We start from the raw sequence: 21,029 nt of genomic DNA, 5'->3' as shown, positions 1-21,029 counted from the left end.
GATTCCTTTAAAATCCCTGACTCCCCCTTCCTTCAAAAGGGATGAAACAGATGACACTGAGTTTCTGTATTTGTGAGATCTTTCCTGGAAAAATAATGTGTAATTTTTACAATAATACTTCCAAGGTGAGAGTTTCTTCTCTCTTGTATCCTCTTTTAACTATTTTCTCAGCCTGTTTATGGGTTCTGTGTCTTAGAACCCCCTCGGTATGAAATAGGTCTGGCTCAGCTGCCGAGGAGCTCGTCGTTGCTCGGGTCGTTTTTAATTGGGATATCGACACAGCTTAGCACAAGTGGTAGTGAGCCATCAGTAGCTGGGAGAGGGGACAGAAATAATAATGCCAGGCTGGTGGTGTGTTCAGCTCTCTTTAAGCGTGTCAGAGAGAATTGAAAGTTCCCCCATCTTATGCCTTTCTAACTGAAAAGCATTATACCTGAAAGCTGAGACTTTTCAATATATTTCTATTCACATGCATATTTCTATGCCTCAAAAGGCCTTTCCTTTTGAAATATGGAAAGATAATCATGTGTTTGAAATGAGTAGATACTCTCCTGCCACTTTTGAAATCTTTATTTTTTTTTCCCCATGTCAGAAAGTTTAACCGTTTGCGTTACTGTGGGCCATAATCACGTAGGAATATGTATTTATGCACACTAAGACACAAAAACATAACTGCAGTAATTAGGAAGCAAATTCAAATGAACCATAGCAGAGGAGTTCAAACATATGTCTAATTCTCAGAAAAGAATTATATATTTTTTTTTAAATATCTTACCTTAATAACATTTCAGTGTTTTCCATATCTGGTACTACTGTAATCCAGTTGAAGGTTATTTTTTTTTTCCCCTGCAACACACTTCATTGCTTGTTTGCCTTTATATTTATCAAACACAAAGCCCAAAGAAGATAGTCCTTGCTCCCAATAGACTGTGACAATAACACAGAATATTTTTTTTTGCGTGTTTGATACCATATGTATTTTTAAAAGCATTGCAGATAGTTGTTGCTGCATGCCAGCTCAAATGTCGTGTTTGTGCCAAGCTTGCTACTGATTTCAGTAGTTAATCCTCATGAGCCTACAGTTTTCAAAAGAAGCAGCATAGTAGTGCTTCGCAGTGGTTAACATGATGGAAACTACAATTACTGCTTTCTGCAGGTATAAATACTTGTGTTTTGACCCACGTTATAGAAAGTGTCTCTATTTTTTTTTTTTTTTTTTTTAGTAAATCAATTTTGCCTTTGAGTAACGACTAAATGTTTGAGCAGAAAAATCTGTTTGATAATCCTTCTTCTGTTTCCTACTTTGGAAAATTCACCGTTTTTCGTTGCCTCGGTTTCTCCAAGCAAGGGAAGAACAATGTAATCATCAAAACGTCATACTGAGCGTGATTTCTCTGATAAATTCAACGCAAGAAATCACACAATTCACTGTCTAGAGAAGCGAGGTAACATATGCCATCTTTTGCGTTAACCATTTTATTCAGCAAAATGTCTACAAACGTGAAGGCACGATTTTGAGCTACTGTCTACTCATTTCTTGCTTAAATTGCCTAACAGGCTTTTAAAGTGCACATCAGAGTTGCCTTTTGGAACAGATCTCATTTTTTTAAGATAGCAAATTTTCCTATCAGGTGGTTTCAGTGTGGCGCATGTATTGCTGTTTAGTGCATTGAAACAGCAAAATTCAGTTTATGGAATTAACTGAAATCAGTTTATGTAGTTTATGTAGTTCAGTTTATCTATTAAAGACTGTTCTAGATTCCAGTGAATGATCTCTCAGAGCATTATTTTTCAGCATACCCTACTTTGTGGGATTTACAGTAAAGTTAGGTGCTGGATGTGTGCGTGGCTGTTGTGTTTACAATAATAATACAGAGATTCCTACTCTTTTTTTTTTTTTATCCCCACCTCCCACTGGGTTTCAGTTGCTCGAGCTTTGTATTCAAGCAGGTAACGTTGGAAGTGAGCACAACATGCCAAAACAATCTGTTTTAGAAACTGTGTATTGCCCAATAAAGCATAAGGAGAAAAGAAAGGGTGTTTTGGCATAAAAGAAGAGCCACAGTCTTAAATCAGGCCTCCAGAAGCCCCTTTATTTCTGGGGGTGCTGTTCCTACCCTGCGTGTCTGGCTCTCAGGGCTCTGTCCTTACCCGAGACACCTTGATACACTTCCCTGGAGCTGAAGCTGTTCGATTTAGGTTGTATATAGGAAAAACTGTTCATGTCTTCACTGTCTTGTCCCCTTCAATACCCATGAAGAGCTACACTATTTTATTTTTTTTACTTAACGCTGCCAAATAATGTATTGCCAGCGTAACACGCCCCTTGAAATGAATACCGACCATACTGTATTCATTGCACATTTCAAACAGCTTTCATGATCTTCCTTCCTTCTTAAGAATTTACGGCTGCTACTGTCACTTAATTTTTTTTTTTTAAACTTTCTTTAATTATGTGTTTAAAATAATGTGCAGAATGCTGAAGACTCGAGAATCTCTTGTGGCTGAGCAGGCAATAGTATTTCAGCAGGCTTTCAGCTGAGCAGAACAAAATACTGCCGTGTATAGGCTAGATGAATTATTGGATAACAGTGGAGGTGGGACTTACTTTTCTTCGAAAACATGAAGAAGGGCTTGATTTTTTTTTTTTTTTTAGAATGCTTTTTCAAAAGCAGAAAATGACCCTTTTAAATTCAGAAAACTTCAATTAATTTTTTTTTTTTCTTTGAATTGTTGCCATGAACTGACAAGAGATTTCAGATACTTGTGAAATTGAAAGAACTTCATAAAAACCTGAAAAATCCTTGCAAGACCTGAGCTTTCATATTGGAAAATCAAGTGTAAAATACTGTGTGTGTTTGTACCATACAGTGCGTGGAATATTTTTAAGTGGGAGTTTTACCAGTGGCTAACAGAACAAGGATTTATTGACACTATTTGAGGGGACATATGATGTCTTTTTATTTGACTAGTTGATGTAATTATAACAAGTTTTTCAGACACATGAACCTATTTTCATGTGGCTCTGAGTGTGCTGGCAGTATTTTACTTCTCTTCTTGTCCAGGCTTTAAGAAATAGTATGAAAATGGAGAAGATAGAGTAAATGGAAAGCTTCAGCATGCAGGTACCATAAACACAATTCCTGGTGGCGTGATCCATGGGAGACATTTAATGCAAATGAAGAATCATCCTTGGAGGGCTTCAAGGCTGAACTGGACAAGTTCCTGAGCAGCTTGGTCTAGTTGGACCTAATTTAAGCTGAGGGCTTGCAATAGGTGACCTCTGAAGGTGCCTCCTAAATTATTCTATGAATCAGCACTATAAAATGAAGCTTGTTTGATTCACAGAATTTATTTTACTACTCGTTACATCTGGAAAATGAATAAATAATTACAGCAGTACATGCCGCATTGCAAAGAGCCACTATAGTATTCAGTCAGCTTACAGTGATGTAGATCCTACAAGGTGTTTCCAAATCTTATAATAGCAAAATGGATGTTTTTCCCAAAGTGGGCTTAAGACAGCTGACCAAAGATGATGTAGGAGCTTTTGTTGAACAGCTTTCGTACTGGGGAGGGAAAAAGAGAAGAGAAATTATTGACTATATCAAGTGCATTCTGAGTTCTCCCATACATTATATAGATCCAATGTGTTATGCAGAATAAAATGCAAAAATCAAAACTTGCAAGTGCTTCCATATGTTTGTCAGGCAAGTGTGTTAATCGATACAGAGGTATAATTTAGCTAGCTAGACCTGTTGCTGTAAGAAATGAAGGAGAATTATAAACGATTGTGGTTGGGCTTATGGTATTTTGAGAAGAACTACTACGTGTAACTCTTCTCTCAGTTGCTGTGTATTACTTTGCCATTATATTGGCGTAGTACAAGTGTACAGCAGAGTATTTGCTGCAGAGAAGTTGGTCTAAATTACGCTGCCTTTGTATTCCTCCTTGGTGAGATTCTATGGCACTGATACTTTTTTTCTCCAGTGTAGCTTAAAGTGGAAACATCTAGTCTGCATTAAATATCTGGGTTCACTCAGTAGTTGCTGGGGCGACTAGGTGCTGCTGAAAGGTGATCGAACTATCCCATCCATTTGGCGAGAGAATTATTTGCCATCACATTGCTGTTGTGTTCGCCTGTTGATTTTTGAGGACGTTTCCTACAAGTATCTATGTCTAGATAGCTGAGATTATCCCAGCCTAAGAGACAAATGCCTGCACTGGAGGAGTAACAGCAGTGACCTGCATGGGCAAATTTTGAGCTCCCGAAGTTTTCCAAAATAAACAGACATGGTGTGAGGCAACTGTATGTAACACAGAGTCCAATCTCAAGAAACAACTGAAAACCTGTTCAGAATAATGAGGAAGAGGTGTCTGTGAAAGACTGTAGATGTCTGGAGAAACACAAGTTGTACAAGTGATCACTTAAAATGGAAAGGCAAAGTAAAGACAGCACTGGGAGAATATACATATGTAGGACAGAACGTACACTAAATACCTGCGGGATTGTTGAAAGGCAGAATAACGGCTCCAGCCTGAAAGATGCACTGAGCACGGCGGGGGGGAGAATTGAAATGGCTTGTAGGAATAAACAGAGCCTGTGAAGAATGCAGGAAAAAGAAGCCCAGTAAATAGTGAGAATCATCTTTAGAGGTCACAGAACATAGTTATAAATTATGAATGTTTTTAGAGGTCTGCATTTGAATTACTTGGCCTAGCGTATCATCCAACTGTAGGAATTTTGTGGCGTGTTCACAGAATCATCTTGGTTGGAAAAGACCTTGCAGCTCCTCCAGCCCCACCATGACCCTCCCCCTGACCGTTCCCAACTCCCCCAGATCCCTCAGCGCTGGCTCAGCCCGACTCTTCAACCCCTCCAGGGATCCTGGGGACTCCCCCCTGCCCTGGACAGCCCATTCCAACGCCAAACAGCCCCTTCTGCAAATAAATACTTCCTAATATTTAGTCTAGTGTTGCCTTATTACTTGAGAGGAGCCATGTTTCTAACTTCCAAAGCAATGTATTTGGTGCTAATGATTACGCCGTGGCGTGCTGGGACACTGTATTGATTTCTTTTTCATAGGTCCTGGATTTTTTATATTAGCAGGCTTTTCAGTGAGGAGGCCACCTGCCTTAGTTTTGGCTGCATTTCTTTCCGAAGACTGTTTCTGAACAGAATGGGTCTGCTGGGATATGTGTTATAAGAGCATTCATTGAAAAATTCTTCCGTTAGTTTGATTTAAACACGCTCGCAACTCGTTTTGTTTCTTGCTTCACTAAATATAAGCATAGTTCTCAATCTAGACTGAGTTTTCTTGGATTCAAGGAGTTACCAGTCATCCAAACAAATACATACATTTTTCACCAGGCATTTTTTTATATCCTTAGCTTTCTTGTGTACCAGTCCTGATGTTTCCTCACTGCTCACATGTGGTGTTCAAAGCAGCTGCAAAAGACCATCCTCGAAGTACTTTAGTCGCTTCATAATCACCAAAACCTGGTATTGATAGTTTTTTACACTTTTGCACAGCTTTTGTTGTACAGCATCAGCTGTCAGTCAGTTGATATTTTGTGATTGAAAGACTTTTCTGCCTTGATATCTTGTAGAAGGTTTGATATGGATCATGAACTTTGCATGGTGAAAGGATGGTCTCTCCATATTCACCTCCTCTTGACTGACTATCTGATCCTGACATCATCAAAATCTTTTCACCTGACAGCGATGTAAACAGCCAGATACCAACATTTAGAATATTTGTGCCATCAGTATCCAAAAAAGTCTGTTAGTCTGACCAAATGCAAATATTAAAGTGATCCTTAACAATAAACTCATCCTACCTGGATACTGCAGCTCGGAATTCCACAACACAAGGACTTGGATAGTATCAATCAAACTTGTTCTTGAGTCCCAGTGTAGTATCAGCATTCGCTGTGCTGAGACGGGTACCTGGTGTAGGGGAGAACTTTGTAGATTCGGGCTGAGGGTTGGACTCGATGATCCCGAAGGGCTTTTCCAGCCTGAATGATCCTATGATTCTATGAAAAATTACCACAACCTGATAGCAGTTCAGAAAAACAAAGACAGAACTTTTTAAAGCTGTGATATAGAGATGGGAATAAGCTTGTGAGGTGACACTGTTGCCAGGGCTGTTGGATTGAGAGAAACAGAGTATTTTAGAATTTCTTTCAAGAACTTTATTCTTGATCTCCTGAGGGTTGGCTCATAAGCGTTATTTGTGGCAGCATTGTGCTTTTCAAAAAATGGTAATCTTGTACTCATTATGCCCTTAGGCAACCAATGTCAGTGAGCAGTCATAGTGGTAGATCTAATAAACAAAGCTAAACCCAGCTATTTTCCATTTATTTGAAAGAAGATATAGCTAATCTGTGATTCTTTATGTTGGGCTTCTGCCACAAGATGAATTTCACATACAGCTGCAGAGCAGATTGCACATCTACAAGCCAAAATAGATTTTCATTCTGATATCAGATATATCACTGACTGGAAGTATACATATTAATGGAATTATTCGGACTGGAAGGGTCCTTGGGAGGTCCAATCTCCTCCTCAAAGCAGGATCAACACTGAGGCAGTTAAGGAGGTTGAGGGCTTTGTCCACTCAGATCTTTGTCCACCTCCAAGGCTGGAGATGCCATGGTCTCTTCGGATCCCTGTCCTTCTGCTTAAGTATCCTTGGAGGGAAATATTTTTCCCTTGTATCTATTTGGAACCTCTATGATTTTGATTTACAACCACTGTCTCTTGTTCTCCCACTGCACGTCAGTAAAGACCCTGCCTCCATCTTGCTGATAGAAGCTTAGGGCTTTTCATGCTGCTGTTAGGTCCCCCCCACATCTTCCTCTTTCTGGGCTAAACAAGTCGTCTTCCTTTGGCTTCTCCTTGTAGGGCTTGTTCCCCCACGTTGGTGTCACTGCAAATTGGTGAGCATGCGCTCCATCTCCGTCTCACTGATAAAGATGTTAAAGAGGGGTGGCTGTAGTATAGACCCCAGAGAAACTCTGCATGTAGCTGCCCTCCAAGTAGAGCCTGATGATCCAGCCAGATTTTCACCCATAATTTCACAGAAGCAATTTTCTCTTATTCTTTCGACCACTTTAATGGGATATCTGTCTGCCTCTGAAAGCTGACCAAAATGAGTTTGAAACAGGTGGTGTTTAAAATGATTTTCCCAGATCATTCTTCTGACTGCAGAGGATGAGCAACATGATCTTAAAATTACGGCTGCTGTAGTCCATAGGAGAGCTGCCTTGAACTCGGCGCTGCCTCTATTACGAGTTTGCAAAAACAGCTTCGTGGGTAACCTCGGACTGTCCTGCCGTGAGTCTCTAACACCACTGGGCTTTGTAGAAGTTATTCATGCAGCAGGCGAGGTGCAACTATGCATGAACGTAATAGAAGAGGAGGCTGAGGGGAGACCTCCTGGCCCTCTACAGCGCCCTGAAAAGAGTTTGCAGAGAGCTGGGGAGCTCTCTTTAACCAAGTAATAAGCAATAGGACAAGAGGGAATGGCCTCAAGCTGCCCAGGGCAGGGTCAGGCTGGCTCTGAGGAAGGATTTCTGTGCAGAAGGGGCTGTTGGGCATTGGAATGGGCTGCCCAGGGCAGGGGGGGGAGTCCCCATCCCTGGAGGGGTTGAAGAGTCGGGTGGACATAGCGCTGAGGGATCTGGTGGAGTTGGGAACTGTTAATGGTGCGTTGATGGTTGAACTGGATGATCTTCAAGGTCTTTTCCAACCTAAACAATTCTGTGATTCTGTAATCTGACTTTGTGCTGCTCTAGCAAAAATACGTATTTTTAAAATTTTATATATGTAATGTACAGCTGTGCATATCGAAATAAAATACTGGAGCATCCTTGTAACCCACAGAGAGCTGTTGAAGGTTCATGCTGATCCTAGTTTGCTTGTGAATTAATGTAGTTCCCTGTAGTGTGTGGCTTTTGCTCTGTGTAAGTGGCCTGTTGGACCGGTATTTAAAAATTAATTCCATAAAGGCAACAAACAACAGGATTTTTAAGTGCTGTGTGAATGTGCTCTTCCTAGTGCTGCAGTCTGTACCCGATCCCATCCAGAGAAGGGATTTCTCAACTTATATTTTTGGGGCATCACCCCTGGCAGCAGCAATACCCAAAGACAGCATTTGGCGTCTTGCCGTGTTCATATGCCATTTTGTTGGGAAAGTCAGCTTTGGAACATGGAAAAATAATACCTGTCGGTACCTTAGGAAGAATGTAATTTAAAATGTATAACAGTAAAAGGGGTGAGAGTGAGAAAGAAAGTTGTAAATAGGAATCATTTAGATGAGGCATCTTGTCATCAGTAGGAGACGTAAATATAGTTGTGCATTTACACGTGCATCTCCAAAGATTGAGAACATTTGTATTAAAGACTGTACTACAATTACATGCAGATTAGATGCTTGGCTGAATAGCTGTAAGAACTTTGAATAGATTTGTCCTTTTCACAAAGGTTTTCATTTTCTTTGGCAGCTCTGAGTGTTAACAAATTAGAGATCAATGTTCTACTAGGGCAGAAAAGTGAAGTGAAGCATATCTTGGGAGAAACTTTAGAGACGTTAATAGTTGCAGTTAAAGGTATTCGTTAGTGGTGCCTGAAAAACACAATTGGAAATTCAAAAGGAAAGGTCAGAGAATGTGCTATTTTCCCCATTTTCTGCTGATAACTGAGTTAAGTACTTTGCCCCACTTGCTGCACACTGTACACTCTTTGACAAATACACGTCACGAAATCAAACAAATGATGTTGGGAAGTGAATTGTCTTCTCGCAGAACATTTGCCAAGATACAGCGTCTGGTTTTTCTTTGTTTCCTTTGTTTGAGTGGGTCTTAGTACTGTCACTTTCTGTGGCATCTTCAGCTCTGTTTTGGATACTTGCTTTTTTTTTTTTTTTTTTTTACCCTTCTGTAGGAACAGGTACGGGTGTCCAATGAGCTCCCTTCAGTCCCTAACAGTTCAGACATCTATCCAAGAGCAGGGCACTCTGGTCCAGAGCCAGTTTCTTTCAGGATATAAGGGGGAGATGAGGTTTTATAAAGACTTGGTGGCAAAGAGCAGAAGAGGGGGAACTGCACTTGAATTTGAGCCAACAGAGGAAATAATGTAGTTCTAGGCAAACTCCACCAAAATCCTGAAAATTGGTCTTAGCCTTACCTTTCTTACCATCCAGATGTCCTCTGTAGGCTTAGTCCAGGATCCCAGGTCATTAGTTCAGCTTTGTTTAGATCTCTGGGGCTTCTCTTTCGGTTTGTCTTCTCCCTCCCTGCCTCGCAGCTACTTTTCCCACTTCTCGCACGTAAAAAAAGTTCTCTGCTGGAAATTCACATCTCCTCATCTGTCCGTGCATCTTTAGTCTCTGACTATTTCAGAGTTGTCTTGAACAGACTCGTTTTGTGGCCAAAGTCTCTCACTGAGGGATCTCTTGGCTGCTTCTCTGAGGTCACTTGTATGCTGCAGTTCAGAACTGGAAAATTGATTTGCTTTGGACAGCAAATCAGTTTCTTTTATGGAAAGATGCTCCATCTGAATAGATTTTCATAAAATCCGGATGCCTTTTTATTTTCAGCCCTGTGAGAGGTACAGAGAACTTTCCGGTCCATCCAGTGGATACTGAGGAAGGCAATCGGTCCCCTCCTTCAAAAAGGAGTTCATAATAGCATGTAGGAACCCCAACAAGAGCAGAAGTCCTAAGCGTTATGTAGGTTCCCTGAATGTGGAGTTTATATCCTTTGTTTCATCTCTGGAGTCAAAAAATGCAACAGTTGGCTGAATAACACAGCTAGACCAAATGAGAGAAGTCATAACTTGTACAGAAAATAACTTATCTAAAAATCAAGCAAAGGCCTGATCTGATGGCATTTCAGAAGAAATTACTTCATTCATGTATCATCTTAATAGCATTTGAGGTAGAATAAAGATGCAGTATTACTTGGGAATCTCTGTGACGTTATATTCTTGGTTTTCCATAGCTTATTAAAATCAATTCAGAGGCAAATTGAGGTTTTTAATTGCAATAAATGTGCCATAAAAATGGTCATGTATTTATACAGCTGTAATTTAATATAATTTGAAACAGGGATGTATGCACACTACAGCAGGTAATCTTGCTGTCTTTTTGTTTTTTCCCCTTCCCCAATTCCTTCTCTTTTTGCTCACTTGTTGTTTTCAGTGGCAGCTTCACAAATCAAACACGACTGGGTATTTTAAGGCTATTTTTTCGAACCGTTAATCTTGACTTTTTCTTTCTAATCCACATGGTCTACTTCAGAGTTAGGGTACAGTCAAACAGTGGGGCACAATCGAGTGATCATACACCTTTCATGGTCCCCCCTGGTCCCCAAAACACCTTTCTGTGTGGGTTTTCTTTGCACAAGTGCTCTAACAGGTCTCTTTGGACAGCGGTGGCTGGGCCAGATGTTTTGTCCCTACTTTGCAGCACCGGAACAGAAAGGGGACTGTGGCAGTCTTGAGGTTGGATTCAAGTCGGTGGAGCAGCTCTGTAAGCTTAACTGCTATTCCTTCCTTCTGGCTTTGGAAATATTCTCTTTTAAGGCCATATAGATCTCAGGCTACATGTCAACAGAATGAATAAAACAAAATGCTTCATATTATCCGCAAATGGGTTCGTAAAAGATACCAAGATGAAATGGCCAGAAGTTCAATTAAGGGATAAAAGAAAGCTTAACTTCAGCAGAAATGGATTAAAAAGAGGCAAAGAAAACTTTCCAATTTTCCGTTCAGGGAACATGATAATCTTTGCCTGCCGATGCTTTGAGTCCTTCCGTGGGGGAGGATGACAAGGAAAAAGAAGTCTTTAAATTAAAAATTCTCCCCTGATTCTCAAAGGTGCCAAACAGCCCAAGCTCTTCGTTCCTTTGGTGGGTGGAGCAGGTGCTGAGCTGCTCTGAAGTCAAGCTGTGCTCATTTTTGTCTTTCACAGCACCAACTTGAAGCAAAGGCCAGATTTGTCTCTTTTGTGTGGAAGTCACACGTCTTTTTCTTTGTCAAACTGTTAACTACATAACTATTAAATTAAATTAAAAAAAAAACAACAAACCCAAACTTAAATAGGTTGCATGAATGTTACTCTCATATTGAATCTGTTCAGGGCTTTAAGAGCCAAGGGGCTTAAAAGAAACATTTCAATGCCAAAAAGAAGTCATGGTATGTCTGCAGTAAAAACAGTTTCAGCACATTTGTAATAAAATCGTGCGTATAGGTGATGTATCTTTAGTGAAATTAAATGAGGGCTCTCGAGTTCTCCTGGTTCTTTTGATAACCTTTTATCAGCTTGGATGACACAAGATCTTTCAGAACTTTATCTGGCTGAAAATCTGAAGATTTTCAGCAGAGAGTAAAACATGCACTTCTGCTTTGAGGTTCCACATGCAGACAAAACAGCTGACCTTCTGAGGTTATGCAGGAATTTATTTTCTTACGCAGACTTTTGAAATCAGAGCTGTCTAGCAAAATAATTCTTCTCCTATTCCTCCACAATATGTTCTTTAAGAAGCTTCTGCTCTTACTTTTGTTCAGGGAAGATTATTTTAGGGGCAAACATGATGAAAATACTTTTGCCAGTGGTCAGATCTCATTTTTCTCTACCTGAATTCTAGCATTATTTGTACTTGCTATGGCTCTGTGTATTTATCAGGGGAAATTTGATAGATTTAAAATTAAAATTCCTCTTTTCTTTAGCTTCTCATCCACAATGCCAGCCTACGCTTCTCTCTGTTCCCTTTTTTGAAGGTAGCTCTCAAAAAGACACTTCTTCCTCAAGAACAACTAATGCTGAACTTTCTTTTCAAAGAAGGGTACGAAGGGAAAGGCATAGAAAATACTAATTGTCACTCAATTTGGTTGCAACCTATGTGTTATCTTTGGGCCATAACACACCTAAGTAAGTAACTTAACATGCAGCGGTCCTGTTTGGGTCAGTTAGATTAAAATCACACATGGAATAAGTCACTTGAGGTAAACACTATGAGGTTTTTCAACAGAACTCCTCTGAATGACTTACTACCTGTATGGTTACTAATACAAGATTAGTAGAAAGTGTTGACTAGGTAATTTTGGAACCGTGTTTTAAGAGTTTTCTTTAAGGAAGCTAAAATTGGGCAGAGTTTGGTTCTGGTTTTTGCTATTCCTGGGAAAATGTACCTAAGCTTGTCTTACTCCAGTTCAGCAGGGCAACTAATATTCCTACAAAAGCATCGGTTCACACATGTATTAAAACAGGAGTTTCCCTCCTCTGACTCAGATTTTGCTTATTTTACCAAAACCTTCTGCTGTACAGATCCAGGTGGGTAAGTAGAGAAAAATAAAAGTGTTTCCTATGGTGTATTTATCTGCTTGATGCTGCTGCCCAAGTGCTAGTGCGGGTTGAGGATTACTTACTCCTTGAGGAGTGTCACTCTCGGACTGTTAAAATATGTGTTGGCCAGTCTAAAGCCCAGACAGCTAGAAGAACAATCACGTACAATACACTGTGCCAGTGCCAGGAGGGGAACAGGAGACTTGAGCTGAGGACGTCAGAGGCACAGCCTGAAAGAGAGGGACTGTCTACTGAAAGTTGAAGAGGCTTTGAGAAGACAGGAGTTGGTTAATGGGAGAGTCTCCTCTTTTGGAGACACAGATAAGCGTAGACTGGTGGAAGAATAAGGTGCCTGGATTGAGGAATCTGTAAGAGAGATCAGCCAGCAGAAGCCAATCCTCCCTACTACTTGATTAGTTCAGGTAGAGCAAGACTATATTTAAGTTCTTAGGCATCATAATTTTCCAGGTGATGCAAGATCAGATTTTACATCATGGCCTTTCTAACATTTGATGGATTTCTTTTTTCTCTTCCCCCAGCTTGCTCTTCACCAATTTATTCTTCTTTCAAGCTTTCTCTGCTGAAAAAAATAACCAGATGCTAAACTCAAATACTTGCAAGTTGGAAAATGTCAGCATAGAAGGCAGTGGGCTTCTTCAGATGACGTGGACCTCTACCATATCTGCATACCTGCTCTAGCAAGTGCTGAGGTTCCCCCATATGACCCTACTTACTCAGTGTGCATGGCATCCATTATTTATTTCACAGCATTGAAACTTTGAAATATTACTAGTTTCTAACAGGCCTTTCTGTGTTAGCGTTCCCATAATATTTAAGACATAAAAATAAATTCCCTGATTCCTGTGGAAGGTAATTAAGGCTAAAGTTCTTTATGCATGGAAAAAGTATGGTGATGATCACAAGTACCTTTTGTACTCAGTAAGAGGTAGGTAAGGCGTGATGTCTTGGAATCCTTCGCTTTTTCTGGCATTTTGTGTGTTGGAAATAGGACTCTGACTTTTCGGTTACGGCTGTTCAGCTGTTCAGATCTGGCACGGCTGGCTTCATCCCTGCTGACAGTCATGGTACAGTTTCGGGTATAATCCTGGGGCTAGATTTTAGTCATGTATTTGCTGGAGGACGACCCAGCAGCAGTGTCTGCCTGTTCTGCTCTTTATCCTACACGTATACTGATAATACTTACCCGAGTGCTGAGCTGGATGAGTGTTCGGTCTGGTCCAGTACATCAATTCTAATCGTAAAGGTGGGCAGTGTTTCTTCAGTCAAGCAGCCAGAAAATGAGGAATATGCGCACAAGTGGGTTAATTTCTCCCAACTGCAGCAGCTTCAAAGTTAAATCACCTATTTTGAGTTAGTTACTCAGGCTCCCGTTGAGTCGGCGGCTATGGAGTCATTCATGTCATCCTGAATCCTCTGTGAGGCGGGTGGGATCTGCTAGCCAGCAACCTCTGTGGTTCTGGAGCACACCTCACTGATCAGTTTAGACTAGATACTTGACTTTGAAGAAGCTAAGATTTAGTCATCAAGAACAAAATCTTCTGCTTTATTTTGATATTGAAGTCAAGCAACATGCCCACATCGTGCAAGAACTCCATAACAGATACCGAAATAGCATCGTCTACATAATCTGGGATGATGATTAATTGCCATAACCCTGACACTTCTGTTCCCTCTTGGAAGTTCCCAGCGTCTTTCGTAACGCTCTTCCTGCACTTTCATACTTCTTGCAACAGCGGAGACGGTAAAGGTCTACAGAAACCCATCTTTTTGTTATACAGCAGCAGAGAAGACTTTAAAGAGGGGAAGATGCTTTGTAACTCTAAGTGAAGACTGTTTCATAATGCATGTGCCCAAGGGACCTAAATCAAAGAGACAAGGGAACTTGACTGTAGTATTTGCTGCCATTTTAGTGGCTTATTTAGGTAAAAGAATCCTGGGAGTATATATGCTTACACATATCTGGAATATAATGAACATAGCTGAGCACTGTGTGTTCATGCACGCGGTGCTTGATGCAGAATGGTAGGTGGTATTGCATTTCTGGTCCCTTCTGTCCCTCCTCTCCATCTGTGCTCACTCTGGGGAGAAAACAGCTGCATTTGGAGTATCTGCTGGAAATGGTGAAGATCCACAGGCCTGATCCAGAGCTACTCTCTGATAAGTTTGCACTGCTGCTAACTGAGAATTGGACCATAGCTTTTCTTCCTTCACTTTGAGTTGAACAGGACATGTATATGCAGACGATACCTACAACAGAAATACATATAGATGTATTTATATGGAGACTGAAGAAATTATTGATGTTGACAGTGCTATGTTATAGCACCGCGGGTTTTTTTTCTGTATTTAGAGAAATGACCACTGCAGTCTTTATCTTGAGGATTAGGGAGGACTTCTAAAATAACTTCACCTCTGGATTATAGAGAGTATTATCTCTAAAGAGAACTTGAGTGAATTTCAAAGGAAGATCTGATCAAGAAACACGGCACACTTTATCTAAGGTAACTAAATGATTTCTTGATAACTTGAGTCTACTGTAGGATTAAAACTTCTTGGCATATATAGCAGCTCAGCTGATCACTTGAACTGCAATTAAAAAATAGAACAAGTACACTCAGAATATTGTTTTTGTGTCAGAAATGCTCCTTCATGCTTGAAAATGATAAAAAATTGCAATCGATCCTTACAACTGTTGTGTTCATCTTTATTGATCAGGCAAAAGAAAGATAAATCGCAGCCCAAATAAGATTATAGTAAATGTTAGCATCATAGGGGACTGTAGGATGATAGAGAGCGATTTGTCATCTCAAATGGTGACCTGTCCTCACTCGCACCGCAGTCAGTCTGCTGTCTAATCGCATCCCTATTGATTGCATCTGCGTCCGAGGAACCTGGATGTGACTGTCATTGGGCAGCAGAGATTGCCAAATGCAAGGGGGTCACTGGTGTGAGGCGGATTTCATTTTCGTTTTCTTACTGGCCAACGATGATTTATGAAAAAATAAATGACCCCAAGTCACATGCGTGGAAACCTTGATTCCAGTACAAATGAATTATTGGGTCTGAATCTCAGAAGCAAGAGTGCAGGAGACCACCGTGCTCTTTGTGATCTGTGTGTGACCTTTGACTGCAGGGGATGTTACACAATTTGTTATCATTTGTGGTAAAATATTAGATTTGCATTACAATTTTACCCGTGTCTGGAGTTGGTATGCTTTCTCAGTGATTTCTGGACGTTTCGAAATTATCTTTTACAAGGAAGAACCTCGGAAAATGAGATCCTCAAATGGAAAGGAAAAATGTTTTTTCTTTTTATTTTTGTAGATAGCACTGTCTCTTTTGGAGTTTCCGTCAAGTGTTTTGCTCTAGTGGTCTGTCTTTGTTGTATTCCTCGTAACATAATTTGTCACAGATATATGTGGCTTAGGACATGTTTACTAACCCAGTGATCAAGGAGACTGTGTCATCTTTGACTTTTACAAAAGAGCAGTCTCTCCACTTACAGGGTGTTTTAATTTTTTTTTTTTTTTCCTTAACAGTGTTTTAGGCATATTGGTTTTTTTCCATACATCAATGTCTTAGATAAATAAAACTGCTTATTTTGCCCAAAATAAAATTGGAATGATGCTTTCCATGGGCTGCATGGTGCCATCCATGTATGTTAAATGTTTTAAAGATGCGAAATCAATGTTGTGGCATGAGTAACTTTAAACCGTGGTATAAGTAGGTAGATTGTTAAAATAAGGATTCGAAATGATTTTTATGTAATCATGCAGTGTGTGATTGGAAGAGTTTTGTTGCCATGTTAACATGACTCCCTGGGATGCCAGATGACTCAAGAGCTGCAAAGCTACGGAAGAGTTCTTGCAAGTGCCAACAAAACCTTTATACGTCTCCACGACCTGTTTGCTCCACCATTCAGAGAAAAATGGTTTTAGAGAACTTTTGAACTGCTTTAACTTTTCTTCATTCCTCCAACTGTGAAGCCAGGTGCCTTAGTTATTACATCTTAAGTCCAACTGTGCTAAGGCTATAAAAACCTCTTTAAAAATACCAAGTATATATTATCTAGACATGAAGCATCACAACATTATAGTGATTTGTCTTTGAATATCCTACATCCCACTGAGAAACTTTGCCATTTTTAAGTATAGAAAAGTTCTATTGCTTGATGATTCAATCTTGTCTTGCCTGCATTTTGGAAATTAATGATTTGGTGAAGCTGAGTGAAAGGCATTCCTGGGTTTAGGGGAGAGGAAAAATATGTTCTGAAGCTGTGTTATTTTAAAAATTAAAATTAGCAACGGATTGAAGCGACCTGAAAGTTTGGAATATTAAAATAACTCGCTGCAAGAGGCTTTATCAAGGCAAAGAGCAAAAAAGAAAGTCAAGCCATAGTTAATTTATTGCGCAACTTTGAAGTTTGTCTTGAGTATCACCTGCAAACTAGATGAGGATATATGTGCAAGGAACAGAAACAGGGATGTGCAGGGAAGGAAGGATTCTGTATTTTGATTTTTTTTTTTCCTAACGGAGACGCTTCAAAGGCTTCAACAGCAGCTAGTGCTAAATATGTGACTTCTTTGCCGTGTCTCTTTCCAGCTTCTTCCCTGAGAGCCATCTCTTTTGCATAACCTTCCAGAACCAAGAGGACACACTTGTTTAAAAAACCCTAACCAAACAAAATGTCATCGCTGAAACTTTGTAGAATACCTGAATTGAGGATTAGATTTGGTTTGGGGGGTTTTTTTGAGCAACCTATATGGATAAAATATCCAATTAGTATTATTGACTAAACATCAGCATGCATATAAATGCTATTGTATGAAATTTGTATTTTTTTAATTTAAATTATTTTTTTTCCACTTTCCAGAGTGCCCAGTTCTACAAAGTCACCACGGAGCAATACCAAAAAGCTGCTGATGAAGTGTCAGCTCGATTCAAGTAAGTCTTTTCTACTGTTGTTTTGGAGCCTGGCAGCTAGATGTGTTCTTATCCACATAAAAATGCACGATAATTCCCCTTCCCCCTCTCATCCCCTAAACAGTCTGTGCTGGTTATTGAAATGAGAGAATTTTGAAGAATTTGGAAGCCAGTGCATAGTAACCATAAGCTGCATAGAAATTGGATGTGCGGTTAGTAATGTACTAATTAATTTATATTTGATAAGATGCATGAAATATTCTAAAAATACATTCCTTAACATTTTTTTTCTCTAATGGAGCACCAAAAATGTAGTTCCAACTTTGCATTACAATAGTACTCATCCTGTGCTTGCGTGATGTGAAAGGATTTAAATTAGCAACTTCACTTTGCCCTTAACAGTGAAGGTGAAATTAAATAATTTTTATTAGTCCTGAGGATGGTTAAATGAAGATATAGTAATTGATGGATCAAAGTGACTCTGACCCTTAGCCTTGGACTCTTCCCTTTCTGCTGGTTCATCCATTAAGCAGAAGGTTCCATTTATCATTTTAGTAAGGATACAGAGAGAACTTTTTACAACCTTTTAGTCTAGGTAGTAACCAAGCAATGCTGTATAAAATGAATTATTCTGTGACGAGTTTTAGATTTATGGAGGGATTTTCTTTTGTTTTTTGATGAGCAAGAAGAGAAAAGAGTCTTTTTGAGCTGCTGATAATGATATATAAATAAAGTTCTTAGCTGTAAGATAAAAAAAAAATTTATCTCTTAAAATTATTAATGGTTAAATATTCTCTAGTGTATTTATAAAGTGTTTGTACTGGTCAATGGTGCAGAGCGTGTTGAGGACTGAATTAATTTGTCCCTTAAACAAGAGGGACAAAGTGACTCAAGGTCTGGTATAAGCGTAATTTGAAGGGTTTCCCATTACGTATGGGAAGACTTTGATGTTATTATTCATTTGTCAGTTTTTTATCTGTGATAAGGTTCCCATCAAGGGAGTATCTCTACTTCCTCTGTTACAGTGGGGTATTTTTAGGTTTTTAAATCAAATTATTGCCTAATCTGACTTTCATTATTCCAGAACAAGGTTTTGTTGTGATTTGAAGTACTGGTTGATAGCTCCGGGTGGTTATTGTGGCCAGAGGTGGCAAATGGCTTTGGGTTTGCTTTTCCCATCCTTAATATAGAAATAATTTCCTAAGCAAATCACATGCTTTTGGGTTCCTTTTGGCACAAATGGAGCTGGTAGACACAGCAGGGGCCAGTCCTTAGTGTCAGGCAATATTTAAGAATTTTAAGAAAACCATTTTGAAGGATGTTTCAGTCTGTCTGCATAAACCAGAGTATTTACTGAAGAGGGATTTGGAGAGGGAATCAGAGACTCATCACATTTAATGAGACTGGTCTTTGCTTAATTTTCTAGAGACTAAAGGTATAAATAGAAATCACCTCTTTGAGTAGTCTTTGCTGTAATGCCGTTACTGAAATTACTGTGCTACTTTTGCACTTCAGGCCACATTTCCTGAAAAATTATTCAGAGTTTTTTTGATCAGTGGATCCAGTTTTGGTCTACTGCCTTAAAAAAAACAAGGAAAACATTATGAAAAGAAAAAGGTACCTGAAGTATGTGCATAAATTGTGGTAGAGTTGATAAAGTGCATGGAAATATCACTTTTACTTTATCATTTAAAAGTTTTCCTTATATAAAATTCGTTTAAATGCCATGTCTTTTTATTGAAGGTTTACATTCAGCAGATGTTATTTTATCACCTCCTTTTGTATGTAACTTGATGGATAAATTATGAATGATTTAGTGAAACCTAAAGACGATGCTCTTTTGGTGTCACCAGGCACTTCTCATGTTCAGTTTAATTGCATGTGAGGATTGAGGACAGAGTTTCAAGCAATGGTGTTTAAAGAGCTTGTTTAATTGGCTGTAAAAGAAGAATTAAATAAGGTTGAACTGCTAAATTGTGTTAATGCATAAACCGATGCGCTGCATGTCAGGGTGGTTTCAGGTTCTAAAGGCAAGATTAATAGATCTAATTGTGGTATTATTACGAAATAGTCTCGCTTTATTTTAAACAAGTCTAGAATTGGTTACAAAGTTTTATTGAGACAACTTGCATGTCTTCAACTTTTTAAGCTACATCTCTTTCAAGAACAAGGAGAAGTGGATAATTCTTGGATTTTAGTTTTTCTTTCTCTGTTTAGTCCCTGAAATTACATCAGCTGTGGCTTCGTCAGTCTTTAGGGATAATCTGTCTCATTAAAAAGTAAAAAACCAAATATCCTACATAGACTTGTATCAGGGGAGTGACAGGTCTTCTGTATTTTGTCTGCAGTCCTATTGATGCCTGCTTATTACCTTCTCCAGCCCTGCCTAGATGAGGCTGATATTCCAAATGTTCATGATAAATGTTTTATCTCTGTGAGGTCCTGATTCACATTGATCAAATTTTGAATTATCAAATGGTTCATCTCTTTAAGACACTAATTCACATTGATCAAATCCTAAATGACCAGGTTCAGTCAGTTCCTGCAGTACACAAATTACATTAAAACAACATTACTAGAGCATGCTGCCTTTTCTAATGTAGGAGTTATGTTACCCGCAGTTACATTATAACCAGAATTATTATATTATGAAGATGTCTCTGTTATAATGAGAAGTTTACACAAGAAGAAAAGAATGCAATATTACAGGAAAAGCCAGGCTTTGGGCAAAGATTTGAACTTCAACTAATCCAATTGTACGTTTGTATTGTGGGTTTCTCCCCTTAATTTGAAGGGCTGGTAACGGGAAATTTGGCAGCTGCAGTGGTGACATTTTATTCCCCTGTGGTGTCTAGAGCCAAGTAACATCTTGATTATTCATTTAGGAACAGACTAAGCGGATAGGGCAAATTCTGCCTAAAAATAAATGTTTTTACTTTATCTTCTGTGAGTTTTAATTCCTTGTGGTAGATAATAGACTTCATAGCTGTGCACTAGTGCTTTTTCCAAAATGTTTTGCCATTCCTCTCCTGCTCTTTCGTAGACAACACAGAGTTGCTTCTTTCTTCTTGGCAAAAAAAAGTCCCCAGCTGGCCAGACTGATAGAAAATCCGGGTCCCCTTTGGGGTTCGACTGTTCGTTTTGGTGGTGTTCGGGCAAAAGCAAGGGTGAGGTTTTCCCTGGTATCTCAGTGTGTCACTTCAGTGTCATTTCCAAACTCCCGCGTCTACAACAAACCCAAATTCTGGATCTTGTGCCTCAACGGCTCAGGGTTTGTATGTGTTTGTGTGTTGATAGACTCCTGGATGAAATGATCCAGTGCTAACTGTTTTAATCACGGAGAATTCTTTGCATTACCTGGAAGCTTGGGTGATTATTCTGAGTTACAGATTTTGACAGCTTTATTCCCTTACTGTGAGACTTTTGATCGTGAACTTTGCCATCGGGAGGAACGCCTCTCGGGAACCGGAGGAGCTCATTTGATTAAATGCAGAAAGGTTTCGGATTTGCTCAGGCTGCTTCACACGGTACGGTCTTCACACATTTGAGACGTTTTAAAGACAGTTTTACAAACCAAATCAATACGTTTCATGCGATCCTTGATCATTTCCATTGCTCTGATTGCCAGTGGAAGTGAGGGCTCTGTGATAGCCAGGCAGCAGGCTATTGCAACCTTGAAAATGTGTTCAGCAGGGGGGTTGGTTGAGGATGGAGTGAATGGGAAGAAATGAC

At 39.5% G+C, this 21,029-nt stretch overlaps 1 protein-coding gene across 4 annotated transcripts in view; it reads left to right on the top strand.

The window, feature by feature from the left end:
• The window catches only part of CHCHD3 (coiled-coil-helix-coiled-coil-helix domain containing 3), a 168,708-nt gene that overhangs the window by 121,422 nt on the left and 26,257 nt on the right, over positions 1 to 21,029 (top strand). For all 4 annotated transcript variants that reach the window (XM_026868499.1, XM_026868498.1, XM_026868497.1 and 1 more), the window contains one exon: positions 17,248 to 17,318. In XM_026868499.1, the coding sequence (XP_026724300.1) occupies positions 17,248 to 17,318 (71 nt within the window). The remainder of the gene's footprint in view (positions 1 to 17,247; positions 17,319 to 21,029) is intronic.

Source organism: Athene cunicularia (genome assembly GCF_003259725.1).
Source record: "Athene cunicularia isolate RWA chromosome 1 unlocalized genomic scaffold, athCun1 chr1_part2, whole genome shotgun sequence".
NCBI classification, from domain to species: Eukaryota; Metazoa; Chordata; class Aves; order Strigiformes; family Strigidae; genus Athene; species Athene cunicularia.
The sequence above is the reverse complement of the archived record's forward strand: the minus strand, read 5'-3'. Positions and strand labels throughout refer to the sequence as shown.